This window comes from Hippoglossus stenolepis, chromosome 5 (genome assembly GCF_022539355.2).
Source record: "Hippoglossus stenolepis isolate QCI-W04-F060 chromosome 5, HSTE1.2, whole genome shotgun sequence".
In the NCBI taxonomy this organism is placed as follows: domain Eukaryota; kingdom Metazoa; phylum Chordata; class Actinopteri; order Pleuronectiformes; family Pleuronectidae; genus Hippoglossus; species Hippoglossus stenolepis.
Genome location: NC_061487.1, coordinates 10,062,007 through 10,077,520, shown reverse-complemented (window position 1 = coordinate 10,077,520; position 15,514 = coordinate 10,062,007). Strand labels below are relative to the sequence as shown.

Sequence of the window (15,514 nt, the reverse complement as noted above, 5' to 3'; positions counted from 1 at the left end):
CCCCAAATCTAGCCTTAATAACCTTATTTGCTGACACAGCACTGAGTATTTTACCCCCTCTCTCTTTCTTTCTCTCCCCCCCCCCACACTAACTGAGATATCAGTATTACAGTCTGGACATAGCCACAACAGATTTTTTAAATACCTGAAAACCAGCTCCAGATGTTACTGAGTAATCAGTACAATCATTAATCACAGACTGAAAAACTCGACTCTGCTCAGGATGGGGAGACAAATGTGTAGCCTGAAGACTCTTGCGAATGCTGCAGTAGGCTATGGAATGGGAGTGAGGCTACAGCTCCCTCAGTAGTATCACAAATCTTAATCACTATCAATCATGTGACATCTACCTACTAATTCTACAAACGTCTGTCTTTCTGTCTTCATGTGGAACATATATGTTGGGAACCGTTCATCTTATTGGTTCCTCACTTGGCATGTGTATTCTTACACGCAGTATGTTCAATGTGAATTAATGTGAATAAACAGATGGTCAGCGCTCTGTAGCAGTCAGTGGGGACAGGACAGTGGTCCTTCAGTCTATGGGCCGAGCTGACCAAGTCTTCTGGAACGTTCATTTTCTTGTTGAAATGCTTTTTATCAAGTTAAATTACAGAACTTTTATCTTGAAAACCTGTGAACTTTTGCTCAACAGACCTCTGCAATAGCAGACAATAATTCAACTTATATAAAAGCCACATATGTAAACAGCAAGTAAGGAAATTCAGTTGGATTTTATGAAAAACATTGACTATCAAATCTTCACTGCAGATAAACCAGGTAGAATGAACACAAAGTTTTGTAACTTCTCTCTGCACCATAGACTGTTTATAAAAAGCTCTGCACACAAAGTCCAGCACACAAACAATTAAAAGTGACAGTGTATTGTAGAACTGTTTGAAGGAGGACTCACCAATGACAAGGAATAACTATGAAGTAGCTCCGGAGCATTAACACAGGACAAGAAAACAGTTCCATTCGAAACAGGCAGCTTTAGAGCAAGAGCTAAACTAGCTCATAGAATCACTCTTTGGCAAAATATCTTCAAAGTAAAAGCACAACGTTCGTTTTGTTGCAGTAATGGAGCTGAATTATAAAGCTTTTATCTTGAAAAGTCGAGAATTTGGCTCTAAAGCGTGGCTTGCTTAACGCACCTCTGAAAAACTTTAATCAATTCAGTCATTTAAACTTATACATAAGCCACATACTTGAACAGTTTCAGTCTCTGAGGAGAACTCACTAATGACAAGGAATGATTGTGAAGAAGTTCCAGAGCATATAGTATGTATATTATATATAGGATAGGCCTTTCTGTAGATGTATTCCTGTTAGAATACATACATTAATTACACTACAATCTCACTTCTACGCATAAAGCTATCTTTTATAAGTGTAATAACCCAGGAATGATCTCACAGTTAATGGCTTCCCTAGCAGGGGAGGAGGACGCAGGTTTGATTAGTCGCTGTGTGCATGTGGCCCCGTGCAGCCCGCCCCTCACCGTGCCATCATCATTAGACGCTCGTTCCTCCAGTCACGCTGCAACTGCGCCTCTCAGCTCCATCACATCACATCCACCTCTCGCACGGTGCAGTCTAAGTTTTTCTCCCCGAAAGCGCCGCCGCCGCCGATCCACTCACCATCCTGCAGAGAAAACTCACCCCAAACACAACAGGAAGCTGAAGGCGCTGGGATCTGCTTCACTTCACTTCACTTCACTTCACAGCAGCACTGAGCAGAATCTCTCCTCATTCAATGGGTCCGCGTGTTGTGCTGCTCTGCTCCATGTTCGGACTCCTGCTTGGCCAAGGTAAGTTACCTTTCTGCCAGATACGTGACTTTTACTCACACTAGGCTGAACCAAGCCGAACGACGGCACTGTAGTAAGATACAGATTACATGTGGTATGTAATGTATTTTTATACATGGGTTTATCAGGGTGTTTAGAGTGAGAATCAAAGTGATACCAGACAAAGAGTAAGAGGTGATGCATTTGTCATAGGACTAGTTGGGACATGTGATGAAAGCACACTCCAAAGTTGGCTGCGTCAAAGTGTTGCTAGTCTGGACTGAAGTGAAGTCTGGTTTCCTGTGATTTCATTATAGATGATTCAGATCACTTCCATTGTTTTCCCACTTAAAAAGTAGGTTACAATGAGTGTAGCGTGTAGCAGCTACAAATTAACTGTGTTGTGTCTGACAAAATCCAGATACTACATTTGTATGTAACATGAAAACAGAATAACAACCAGCCTCATCCAAATCAGAACTGGCTTTATTAGCCAAGTATGTGCACACATACTGGGAATTTGACTCCTGTTTTACATTACTCTTAGTGGACTCAGATAGAAATACACATACTGCTCTAGGGACAAGGACAACAACAACAAAAGAAACAGAACAAATAAGTTAAAGAATGATACAAAAATACTTCATGTATATTGGTGGATGTTCCAGATTACATACATACAATAGCATGTGAAAAGAAAAGTAGGAGAATATGCAGCATATGGAAACAATCGAAAAGTAAACCATCATCTACTCTCTTTTTCATTCATTACATTGTCTTAATGCAGTAGCCGTGACTTCAACTTGACTCACAAAGTGATGAAAGAAAAGATGTCACATCAAATGGAGGAGTGTTAAAAAAGCAGATTCGCATAAGTCACAAGTGAGAGTTCTCACCGCCCTGGTTTCTGTACTTCCTGCCCTCCAGGCCAAAGGCCAAGTACTTTGGTATGCTGTGATGCAGTGTCAGAAAGGCCGCTGTCTCACCAGGACACGGTGGTCTAGACAGACAGGTGTGATTTATACTTGAGTGCCCACAGCAGGGTTACCAAGGTATAGGATGAGGCATATCCAAAAGGCTCATGGTCTCCCTGGTCACACATGGGGCAATTTTCACAGTCAGTGGGGGCCACCCTTTTCCAAGCTGCTTTCATTGTGCGCGTCAAAGGTCAGTTTGAAGTAAACTTCAGTCAGCTGTCAGCTTGACCTGTTACATAACCAGAGCCCCTAGAGATACTTGTGTATGTAAATCATATAAAGACCTGATCTAAGGAGGAATATGACAATAGAATAGATAGATAGATAGATAGATAGATAGATAGATAGATACCTCCTGTGTATGACAGCCTTTTTATGTCACTGAAAAACCTCCAAATAAAAGCCTTGAGTGCAGCCTATAAGAGATGCACTTCTGTAGTGACGAATGGCCAACTGCTCTGTTTGGGTGGAGCTCCACCACTGGGCTCATTAAGCCTTGTTTACATGAGGCGTCTAGACGCAGGCAGGCAATGTGCTGCTCTGCCAAGACAGAATGGCCCTTCACAAACCAGCACTGCCATCCAAGACGGAAATCAGCCGTCTCCAGACAGACAATGCATCAGCAGAGCACTGTGGCAAACTGTATCTAGACTGCAGAAGCAGCTGCGCCTGGTTTGCCTCTTTTGATAAAACAGCACCACGCAGCTTTAGAAGCACTTCTGGTCTTTGAATTTAGGTTTGCAAAGCAGCAGACAGTGGTGGCGTTGGAATGACCCTGCGATGCTTAGTGGCTTAGAGTCAGTTATCAGCAGAGACCTACTGTGGGGAGAAATCCCCAGAACACATCCCAGGGAGCAGTTTAACATGCATGACAAACTGTTCCTGTCATTTAAAATATACTTAGCGTGCCCCAGCAGAGAAATTCTCCGGAATTGGTTATTTTGTGGAATCTGGGAGGTTGCTCCCTGGTTTTAATACAAAAAGGGTGTTTTTGCAAAATAGTACCAGTTGCTGATAATGGTAAAACACAATGGAGATGGGAGAACTACTCTACAAGAGTATTCAACATTTAACACCTTTAATGGCAGCCACTGCAAAGTTATATTATCAGCTTTTTGCAAACAAAATACTTTGTGATAGTCTCTTTGGTGTTACCTTACAGGTCTTTAACATTCACAGACAGAGAGAGGGAGACTCAGAGATGGCCTACTTGGTAAACCCACGTGAAAAGCTTTTAAAATGTCATCTCATTTCATCCAGCTGTTATACGAGGTTTGTTGGCCAGAGGATTCTGGGATGTGCCAGACTTCCAGAAGTCGCTAGTGAGTCAGCTAATGTGGCTGCCGAGTAATAAATCCTCCGTCCGCACTCAATCCGTTCTGCCAGGTTAATCGTCCTTTGTGTAGTAGCTTTGATTTCAAGTAGCCTGACTCGCTTTCATAAGAGAAAAACCCACATCTTAATTTAATAAATACGTAGTTGTTGTCATATCTCACTCACACTTCAGGGCTGCACACCTGGGTTTATAGAAACCTGAAAACTACTCTGAGAAACTGGGTTTTATTCCAATGCTAGCACTGTGTTGTTCTGAAGTTTATCAGTGCATAGAGCTGTTTAGGATGATGACTATTCCTGATTCTTCTTCCCTTTGGATTTAATGGCCAAAATTAAATTCCTTCCTGCCCCTATGGGACAAAGAAGCGAGTCTGTAAAGCCGAGGACTGCTCTCCCAGACACTTGTCCTCCCTACCTAATCTAACCATCTCAAGTCCATGACGCCAGACGTGTCGCAGCAGAGGCTGAGTCTCAGCCAGATGGATTTATTCAGTGCGTTACACAATCACTTCCCTAATAATTCAAAACATTCAGTCAGAAACCAGCAGCATCGCGTATTCTATTACAGTGGATCAACAAAATTTATTTCACAGCGAGTTTGTTTTCTCTCTTTTTTTCCTCTCGGGGGACTTATTGTTAATAACAATTTGGCAAACTTATCCTGGGTTTAGCCTAAGGTAAGAAAAAAAGTCAAGAGTCTGATCTGCCAAAGCTATTTCAAATTTGGCAGATCACACAAACCACAGGCAAATGAACGTACTTGATGTGATTGCGTCAGCTGATTGTTTACAGAGTCGAGGAATTCCACGCTCTCTAATCCACATGAATAAACAGCCAGATCACCACAGAGTTGGTTTGGCTCCAGTTTTTGAAAAAAAAATCCTCTCTTGCGTGTGCAACAACATATCCATCACTGTCTTTGGCACAAAAAAGGTATTTTGGGGTTTAAAATTGCCAAACAGATTCAGAATTTTCTTTCTTCATCTTTCAGAAAACAAAATGTAACTTGCCTTTTAGGACACTGGGAGGATTCTCTTTTGTTTGGGATAGATTTCCAAATACCATCACTTAATTACTGAAAACAGTGCGTCAATCAGCAGGAATTATTTTTGCCAAAAGAAATGTGTTACGTAAAGACATTAAAACATTGAACCATACTTATGACTGTGCCATTTAATATACTTATCTAGTCATGGACAGTTTAAAGGGTATGGAACCATACTCTCATCCCCCTCATGTATCCAGGCAGGTGTGCCTGCATGTCTCCAACAGTCATTATGGGCGTCCCCTCAGCTTGACAAATGAGATAATACCAGATATGAAAATGTCCCAAAAGTAAATGTGCACAAATGTATTGCTTTTCTAAACCACGTCACATGTGCAAAAACCTAAATTGTGTTCTTTTCAATGTCTGCAGGAGCAGAGCAGGTCTCGATAGAGGACTGCTGTAAGGATGGACAGAAGCGAGGCAATGATAACGAAGACTGTGCATCCCTCCGTCTCATCTCTGCGTCAAACACATGCAGGTAAGCGGGTGCTGTGAAGTATATAGCTTTGTCCTAATTCAGGATCCGGCTCCTTCAGAGGACTCAGTCTACATGGCCCACAAAGGAGGTGGTCTTTGTAGACTGTGGAGGCTGTACCAAAAGGAGACTGGTTTGTTCTGCAGAGGCTGTGATCGGTGTCACCAGCTCGTCCTGCCCTTTGTGCTGTTGCATGTGCACCATTAGCTGTTTGGTTGAGTTGAAGGGTGACTTAAGTCCGACTCAAACTTTGGACATCTGGTCACCTACCTCTTTGAAAAATTGTTCGTCACCAAAGTGCAATGAATCCTTGGATAGTTTGGTCCGGGAAGGGTCCACCTGTTGGAGCCTTTGTCTCTCAGGGATGAAAGGACACATTTGTCGCCTGCATTTGGAGGAGCCTTCGAAACGGAACATCCTCGTCGCGCTATTGTGACACAATCGGTCTTCAAATGCAGCCTCTGAAGGAGGCAACCCCTGAATTGAGACACAGCGTATGTGATACTTTGCTCTCTCTGATCAGAAATCTATACGTCACAAGGCTGAGGGTGCTCTAGTAGAAGACTTTCCTGGGGCATAGTTCAGATTTACAAGTCATTAACTGCTTCACTCTTTATCAAAATCTTACTTATTTTCTATCTGCACCACAGTAGCTCTTGCAATATTGTCCCAGAGCGATTTGGCCTGTTGTATGGTCGGAAAATTCTGTTGGCTCTTAATATGAGATTGTTTTACCTCACTCCCGTAAATCTCCAGGCACATTATTCACTTCACGTGAGAGCGGGAAACACTAATAGTGATGGGATAATAACAGGCCTGCTGGTAACCCTAGAAGGTGTCCTGCCACAGGTTCAGGGCCCATAATCCAGAGAGGCCTGCTGCTGTGAACGCTGATGGCAAACACATTTACCGTAGCCACCCTTAGTGATCCCAAATTTGTCTAAATTATAGTGTGAGGGAGAGCGGAGGAAGAGGGCAGAGGTTTGTGGGGGGAGCAGGGTGTATTTGGGAAGTGGAAAAGGGTGAGGAGGGAATGAGGGGGTCAGAAGAGGGGTTGTTTCGAAACCCAGGAAATACCTCAGAGGTGAAACGTGACATAGAGGGAAGACAGAGAGAGGCAATAACAGGAAATCTGAAGGACTACTTCAGACACCAAAGGGGGGAAAAGAAAGTACGCAAGAAAAGGGAGAAGAGAAAAAGAAAAACAGGAGCGTGTCTGTGCCCTTAAAAGGTTCGGCAGAGGGGATGTGCGTGAATTCTAGGTCCACAGCAGTTTATGTGGGAAGAGATTTCTGGTAAGAGTTGATAAAGAGGCTTGTTGGAAATGACAGAGGAGATGTGAGGGGGTGGCATTTTTTTTTTAATGTTCCCAGTAAAGTCTCAGTGAGACAGATTCGAGCCAGAAAGAAAGCAACACTCTTAACTGATGGGCCTGCACCAACAGAGAGCAAATAGATAACACGATGGAGTCTGATGTAACCGAAATATAAATGAACTGCTTTCATGTAAAAGGGCTGTGCCTCTTACAGATCATTGATTTGACATTTTAACATGACATTACAACATGTGGTATTTCATTGATCGCTATAGAGATATACAGTTTGGATCTCTTCTTTGCGGTGAGCTCAGACGTCAAGGTACTTGCTGTACCAGCATGTTAATACAAATGTTCTAAATCCCATCTGTAACACATTAGCATTGATTTCTAAAGGATCAGTGAAATGATTAGGACCTGACCAACTGTTGGTCCATTCTTAGGACAGGTTGTCCTAAGAATGGATGGATAGGATGGTTGGTTGGTTGGTTGGTTGGTTGGTTGGTCGGTAGCAGCCAGGTTGGTAGGTAGGTAGGTAGTTAGGCTGGCCTGCTGGTAGGCAGGCAGGCAGGCAGGCAGCCAGGTTGGTAGGTAGGTAGGTAGTTAGGCTGGCTGGCTGGTAGGCAGGCAGGCAGGCAGGCAGGCAGGCAGGCAGCCAGGTTGGTAGGTAGGTAGGTAGTTAGGCTGGCTGGCTGGTAGGCAGGCAGGCAGGCAGCCAGGTTGGTAGGTAGGTAGGTAGTTAGGCAGGCAGGCAGGCAGGCAGGCAGGCAGGCAGGCAGGCAGGCAGCCAGGTAGGTAGGTAGGTGAGTGGGTGGGTAGGTAGGTAGGTAGGTAGTTAGGCTGGCTGGCTGGCTGGTAGGCAGGCAGGCAGTGCAGCCAGGTTGGTAGGTAGGTAAGTAGGTAGGTAGGTAGGTAGGTAGGTAGGTAGGTAGGTAGGTGGGTGGGTAGGTAGGTAGGTAGGTAGGTAGGTAGGTAGTTAGGCTGGCTGGCTGGTAGGCAGGCAGGCAGGCAGCCAGGTTGGAAGGTAGGTAGGTTTACTTAATTTATCCCAAAATGGGAAATCCCTGTCTTACAACAGCAAGGTATCATGTACATAACACACTATTCAAAATATTAAAATCTAACAAATATGCAAGATAAAAGCAACAAAAAAAAAAAAGTGAGCAAGCAAGGAGTGTTTTGTAATACCCAAAGTCCCACCATGAGTAAGGACATGTGGAGGTAAATCCGGGAAGTGTTAACTCTGGTCTGAAACAACAGAACAAAGGCCTCAGGGAGAGCTGCTCAACCCAGATTCAACCCGGTGATGTCAGTGCTGCAAAACAAAAATACACCTCCACTGAATCCTTACGGGACTTTCACATCCCACTCATCCATGAAGAGGTTTTTACTGGGACAACTTTGAGATCCCCCATCAGGCTCGCCTCAGGGCTCATTTTAATGGGCTGCACTGAAAGGCACTGTTGTGTTGCACTGCATGAGGAGTGGAAGCCACACAAAAAAGAGCAATGAAAATGGATAAGAAATTGATTGACGGACTGACTGATTCATACTTTATTGAAAATTGTCATTGTCAACTATTAAGACAGGAAAAACAAAGGACAAATACATTTTACATCAAATTACATCCACAAAAGACCGAATTGTCCAATTGGGATCTAGGATTAAGTTCCATTTTAATTTTAGGATCAACTGGTGCATAAAACAGTGCTTTGATTCATATTCACTGCTCAAAACATTGTAGTCAGACACAATGTTATAAAATGTGATTGTGGCAGGCTGAGTCATGCAGTTTCTCAAGAGTTTGGCCAGCAGTGTTTGTGCAGATTTTCATAGGGTGGAGCAGTTTTGACTTTCAAGTTCTGGACTTAAATAAAAAGAAGGGTATTTTAAACGGTCAAGTAATTTAATAAATTTAAAGCTGGTTTGATTCAAACTGTTAATTTGGCAACATCTGATTACTCAGTTCTATAGAAGTCTCATTTGTTTTAAACATCAGTACAGATTTTCCTAAGGAGTTGATGGTCTCAATTGCTAGTTTCAAGTCTTCTTCAACACAGCATGATTTTGGAAATAATGATCCCATTTCGAGTAAATTTGAAGATAAAGCACAGACTGCATTTGGGCATGAATACCGTCGTGATTGACAGGTAATACTGTCCAATGGGTGCAGGTCGTATGTGGGTGTGTACACAAGCTTTGGGTCAGTCCCACCCCCTGCTCCTCTAACTATAATTATTCTGGATTCAGAAAACCAAGATGGCGCTGCTGGTCAAAATACCAAATTTGTTGCTGTGAAACAATTCATGTCAGTTTGGTCTTGTAAATGATGAGTGGTCGACTGTAGTAAACAACACAGTCCAGGTGATTATCTCAGCAACACTGTCTCAGATGAAATGTCAATCAAATTTATCTAATCAGATGACAATTTACCACTCTACTTTTCAATCATCTACACTAACATTTTCATCCCTTCCAGTTATTAATTGTTACTCCCACCTGTGGGGGCCACGTTACTCAAATGATTAATTGCTTTTTTGAGTTGTGAATGAAGAATGTAAGACTGAGGAAAGGAGGAAACGTGGCTCAGTTATTCATTATATCACAATTGTTTCCATCGTATAACATCATAATTGATCACTCAAATTTTCATTATAAATCTATTTTACTGCTTCATTTGTCTTTTCACAAACATTTTTTGTCGCCTCTATTTTTTGTTATTGTTCATACTGCGCTGAGGGAGCTGAGAATAAATGCACCACCTGTGTTTTGTGTTATTTTCTTCCTGCTGACAGGATAGTGCAGGAGCAGTGCTGTGTGACAGTGCTCGAGGATAACATGTGCACCACTGGTATCAATGTGGCCAAAGACCAAGGATCCTGTGACTCTTTATTCAGCCGCACCTGCGAGACCAAGACGACAAAGGTCTGTTGTGTGTGTGTGTGTTTGTGTGTGTGTCTTTCTAACATTAAACACTATAAACAGAGACAACAAGATGGATTCAAACTGCTGTGTGCACCAAAAAACCCTCCTCCACTCAATCAATGCACACTATTCTGCTGGACAGCTAGATTGGAGGCAAATGATTGATGATCTGATTGTGTTTTTGTGTGCACGTATGTGTGTGTCTGTGTGTGTGTGCGTGTGTGCCAGGAGCAGGATGAGGCATGTCACTCCACGGCAGAATGGAGCTTGTTGCTGTCAGATGGATTATAAATTCAGACTCTCGAATCTTCCCCGGGCTCACAAAGCACTTTTTTGGCCTTTCTATGCTTTTTTTTTCTTCCCTTTTTCAAATAATCCCCTCTTTGTGCCTCTTTATTTTCACAACACGCAGCACATCAACACATCTTGGAGATAAATGTTTCATGAAATTTGGAGAGGCAATGAGGCGAGTTGGTGCGTTTTTCTTGACAGGATGAGGTAATTGTCAGCGGGGGCAGCTTGTCTTCACTTGATCGCCTGTAAAGTGCAGATAATGGCTCATAAACAAGCTCAGGTAAGGAGAGTATAACAAAGGGTTTACAGAAAAGAAGGAGACAGTTTCCCCCAACTTGTTATATAATTATATTATATAACTTATTACATCATATTAAAAATATATATTCTCTACCTAACCCTCAATGGGCTTCTTTCTCCCCAATAGGAGATTTTATCATCTTAGAAAATGTAAAAAATCCTTAGAAATATTCAACATTTTAGTGAATTTACCTATAGTTTGCTCCCTTGTCAAGAGTTCAATAAGTCTGTGCCATACCCATGGAGCTGAAGATGGTGAGCTTAGTTGAGCTCAGGCTTTAGACTGGAAGCAGAGAGAAACAGCAAGTCTATATAGAATTTAAGTGTACAAACTACAACCTGTTTTTACTGGACATGGATTTTAAAGAAGACGTTGCAATGCCTGCCAAATATACCGGCAATGTCTCATTATGGGATGTCACGTGACACCAGAAGTATTGGTTGGACTTCTGACGAGGGCGTCTTAGGGGCAGTTTTTTTCTGTGGGGAAGAGGAGCTCCCTTTACCATGGACTTTGGGCTTTTTAAACTTTTTACATACACAGAAATCTTATATATCACACTAGAGGAAAGAGAACAATTGAAAAAAGCAAAAACCACAATATGTCTCCTTTAAAACAACAGCCTGTGCACAAACAACAGTGGTCACTGAGCCTTACAGATGCTAGTAAGAAGATGTAGTCACTCTTACTTCCTTTCTACATGCTATGCTAGCTGTATCCAGGCTCGTGCTTGGTATGTAGGCTAAAGCAAATTGGGTGAATGTGTTCAAATGTAAGTTTTAGTCGCAAGATTTTTGGCCACTTGGGGGCAGTGTAAACACTTAACATCGCCTTGATGCTGGTATGGTCACCTTGTTAGCAAACATTTCTCTATTTACTCATCCAGCTGATACAGGGCAGCATCAGCATTGGATTGAATGAAATCAAAAAGAATCAAAGTCCACTATCTATTTTCCTTTTTAGCTGTTTCCACATAAAGTATTTGGCTGAAGAAGGTAGTTGCGAACTTCACCTGTCTGCAGGAGTGAGGCTGGGGAACCAAACCAATGACCTGATAGATGCAACAACTCTGTAGGGCTGAGGGGAATCAGCAGAGTCACTAAAGTCAACACCTTTCATATTATACATAGTTAGTTGCATTATGAAAATATTGATTCTAGTTTTTTTTTCCACACCTTTAAATGTATTTACTGCATTTCATCTAGTACTCTAAGCTTGACAAGTCCTGATTCAGTAAACTATGTGATTATAGTCTATAGTGATTACATGTCTATCACTGGACTTTATCCAGCTATTTGGATAGATGCAGCTTTTTTAAAAACCTGTCCTGAATGTCTTTTAGGACGGTGTCAAGACACACACACACACACACACACACACACACACACACACACACACACACACACACACACACACACACACACACACACACACACACACACACACACACAGAGAGTTGCAGTTAAAACTCAATCTTTGTGTGGCATGTGTTCAGTCTTGCAATCACTGCAATTACAACACACTCACACCACAGACTGTCAGATTTCACTTAATATACTCTCATTGCCCAAAGTGAAACAACACACCCATTCTCCACACTCTGCACCGCACACCCCCCCCCTCTCCTGACATTACCGGGCTGCTGTAATGATTGATTGAGCGGGCCTCAGCCAGAGGGGATGACGATCATCTCATTACTGTTTGCCTGTCCGTCTTTGTTAGGGACTTTCTGCCGATCTCGCCTGTCCGTCCGTCTGTCTGCCTGTCCGTCCGTCTGTCCATCTGCCTGAAGCCTGTCAGGTGTCTTATCATTCAGCTTGAGTGTCTGACTGTCTGAATCACCTCATCCTCATTCATCATTCTAAAAGTCTACTTGTCTAACTACAGTATTTTACCAAAATCTCATCCCACAATTTTTCCCCCCTGTCTACATTTTGGCTTTCACTTCCCCTGCTACATCCGTTTTGGATTGAGTGTTTTTTCCCCTTCTTTCTGTTCTTTTACATTTTTTAAATGCACCTGTCTGTGCTCCCATGCCGTCTAACACAGCATTGGATTGTAATGTTTTCTCTTTTCTGTAGATGTGCTGCGACTGTTGTCTTCTGGGGAAGACGACCCAGGAGCAGGGCCTACCATGTGATAACAGCCTGTCTGTGGGCTACCAGTGTGGCCTGGTGTCCCGGGCCTGCTGCATGGAGGGAGCCTCAGATAACCAGACAGCACCAACAGCACAAACAGAGTGTGGGTGAAAAATAAACTATCGTGCAGTTTTTCCTCATGTTTGTTTGAATGAAAGCAGATTATGTGGATTTGGTATAAAAACAGAATCCAGTGAGAGAAAGCCTGTGCATCACCACATTCACTTTCTCAAAATATTGGAGGATTCATATAAGACATAAGAAAAATGAGATGGAGAAATCAGAGCGCCACTTGTCTTGTTAAACAAAAGCCCACGCTGTCCCCTGGTGGCTGTATGTGGTCATTGCCTTTTAATTTTCACTGAAAATCCATCCACCATCTATAATACTTTGAGAGCTGAAATTGGGCGCGAGGCGAGGTAAACCCTGGAGAGGTCGTCAGTGTAGCCACAATTCAGAGTCTCTAATTCATTCTAATTCATCCTAATCTGTATGTGTTTGGACTGTGATCGATTTTAGGCAGGATATTAATTTGATGCTGTCTAATTTATTAATTAGCATCTTGACATGAACATTTGGCTCCGTGACTATGTTTTGCATTATAAGCAAGTAATTTATTGTCCATTCAAAAATAAGTCCCCGGATTATTAATTTGAAAAACTTGTCATTATTTGCAATTTTTTTTTGGAGGAAATAAAGTTGTGATTTCAAGCTCTATTTATAAAAAATGATGTTAAGATGTGGGCGTGTGTATAACCATTCTTTATGTTTCTGTCACACAGTACCAAACAAGGATGCAACCAATGAAAATGGAGATAATTCAATACTAACCGACCAGTGTGACGGTACAGTATAATAAACCAAATCGCTATATAAGCTTTCACATTTACTTTAACTGGCTTAACCTTGAAAAATAATGTGATCAGTTATGAGCCTGTTTGTGTTGCTTGTTCAGGGAAATGTGCTCATGTCTGTGTCGGCAACAACACGTGTGCCTGTTTGAAAGGCTACAAACTCAAACCAGATGGGAAGAGCTGTGACGGTAAGACTCTTCTAAGTTATTTTTATATTTTAATAGTCAGACTGCTTAGAGGAGATTTTGATTGGTGTGATAAGGAAGTTAGGTGGAGCACACTTACCAATAATGTTTATAGAATATATGTGCAATAGATTATTTACTCCTCTCCTCTCAGATATAAACGAGTGTCTGCTGGGAGCCAGTAACTGTCGGGCAGGAGAGCGATGCATCAACAAAGAGGGCTCATTCCGGTGCCAGAGAGAGGTCAGCTGTGGAACTGGCTATGAACTCACTGACAACAACAACTGCAAGGGTCAGTTTAATGCATCTATTTATTTTTTTAATCTAACCTTTATTTAACTTGGTATAAGGGAGACCAAGCAAAGATAGCACTGACCATTTCAAGGTTACAAAATATAAATATGAAGCATAACTCAGACAATGACTAAGGAAAATAGAGCAGGTTACAAACAAACAACAGTTTAGGGATAGTATTTACACACTTTAGAGACACTAATCATAGCTTCAGAGAAATACATCAGATTCTGGAGGTTGTTTCATGAACAGGGTGCAAAGTAGGAGAATGATTCTGTTGCAGGAGTAGCAGTTCAGGAAGTGATGTATATAAATAATGTCCCTATAATCTACAACACATGTAGCCTGAACATGGATAATATGCATGAGTTTAGTGTTTGCAGGTTTTCTCAGTGCGTGTTCAATAATAATTCTGCTGTGATGTCGTCATCCAGATATTGACGAGTGCGAGGCTGGTCTCCATAACTGCGGCCCAGAGTTTGAGTGCCAAAACAGCCAGGGGTCGTTCCGTTGTCTTCCCACGGTCAAGTGTGCGGTTGGCTTCATCCAGGATGCCCTGGGCCACTGCAGTGGTAAAAATCTGCACCATAACAAATGACAGTGTAGAGGTGTCCCATCCAGAGCTGTGGAGACATATATCTGCATTGCATTATCATAACTAGACACTAGAGAGTACAGACCTCCGCCAAGGCTCCACAGTCCCCTCAGGACACCCCATTTAAATTCACTACATCCAGATTTTTATTTGGATCTACACCAAATTTCACACACTCTTTAATATCAGTGACCTAAACATTTTATCCATCAAGATCCACAAATTATTCTACCCTTTCTTGCAATGCAAAGAAAGTAATAGAAAAATTCTGGATCCAACCCTGATTTGGAATTGCACCAAAATTGGATGGATTCTTTCTTGGGTCACCCCTTCAAAATTTCACGGAAATAGGTTGAGTAGTTTTCGTGTAATTCTGCTAACAAGCCAAAGCAGACGATAACATAACGTCCATGACGGAGGTGATAATTCTTTGTGGATCTCTACCTCCTCTTACATGACACTATCTTCATAATTTCATAATTTAACATAATAAATAATAATATTATAAACAATCTTTTTTTCAGATATCAATGAATGTGTTAGCCACACCAGTCCATGCAACAGAGGACAGGTCTGTATCAACACAGTTGGCTCCTACATCTGCCAGAGGAACTCTGTGAACTGTGGTCGGGGGTACCACCTTAACGAAGAGGGCACACGCTGTGTTGGTACGGCTTAGCAACTTGTCATCCCTAGATACAAAAGCATCATAGTAACCTACCGGTGCACATCATGCATGTATTCTCTGCTGCTTACTGTACATTCCTGTCTGCAGATATAGATGAGTGTAAGGGCCCTGAGGAGGTCTGTTCAGGTCATGGTTGTATCAACCTGGTGGGCTCGTACCGCTGTGAGTGTGGGAGTGGCTACATCTTCAACAGCATGAGCCGCACATGCGAGGGTAAGGAACCAGTAGATCTTGTCTGATGGTTTTACATGGTAGCTCAGTCCAAAGTACATTCTCTGCATGCAAGTGAAACATCCATCCA

General features: G+C 42.3%; 1 protein-coding gene across 2 annotated transcripts in view; it reads left to right on the top strand.

Annotated features, from left to right (window-relative positions):
• Positions 1–1,499: 1,499 nt before the first annotated feature.
• The window catches only part of fbln1 (fibulin 1), a 35,750-nt gene continuing 21,735 nt past the window's right edge, over positions 1,500–15,514 (top strand). For both annotated transcript variants that reach the window (XM_035156462.2, XM_035156463.1), the window contains exons 1-10: positions 1,500–1,810; positions 5,519–5,627; positions 9,735–9,864; positions 12,541–12,700; positions 13,380–13,442; positions 13,553–13,639; positions 13,791–13,928; positions 14,365–14,502; positions 15,050–15,193; positions 15,301–15,426. In XM_035156462.2, coding sequence (XP_035012353.1) covers positions 1,756–1,810; positions 5,519–5,627; positions 9,735–9,864; positions 12,541–12,700; positions 13,380–13,442; positions 13,553–13,639; positions 13,791–13,928; positions 14,365–14,502; positions 15,050–15,193; positions 15,301–15,426 — 1,150 coding nt within the window. In that variant the 5' untranslated portion in view covers positions 1,500–1,755. The remainder of the gene's footprint in view (positions 1,811–5,518; positions 5,628–9,734; positions 9,865–12,540; positions 12,701–13,379; positions 13,443–13,552; positions 13,640–13,790; positions 13,929–14,364; positions 14,503–15,049; positions 15,194–15,300; positions 15,427–15,514) is intronic.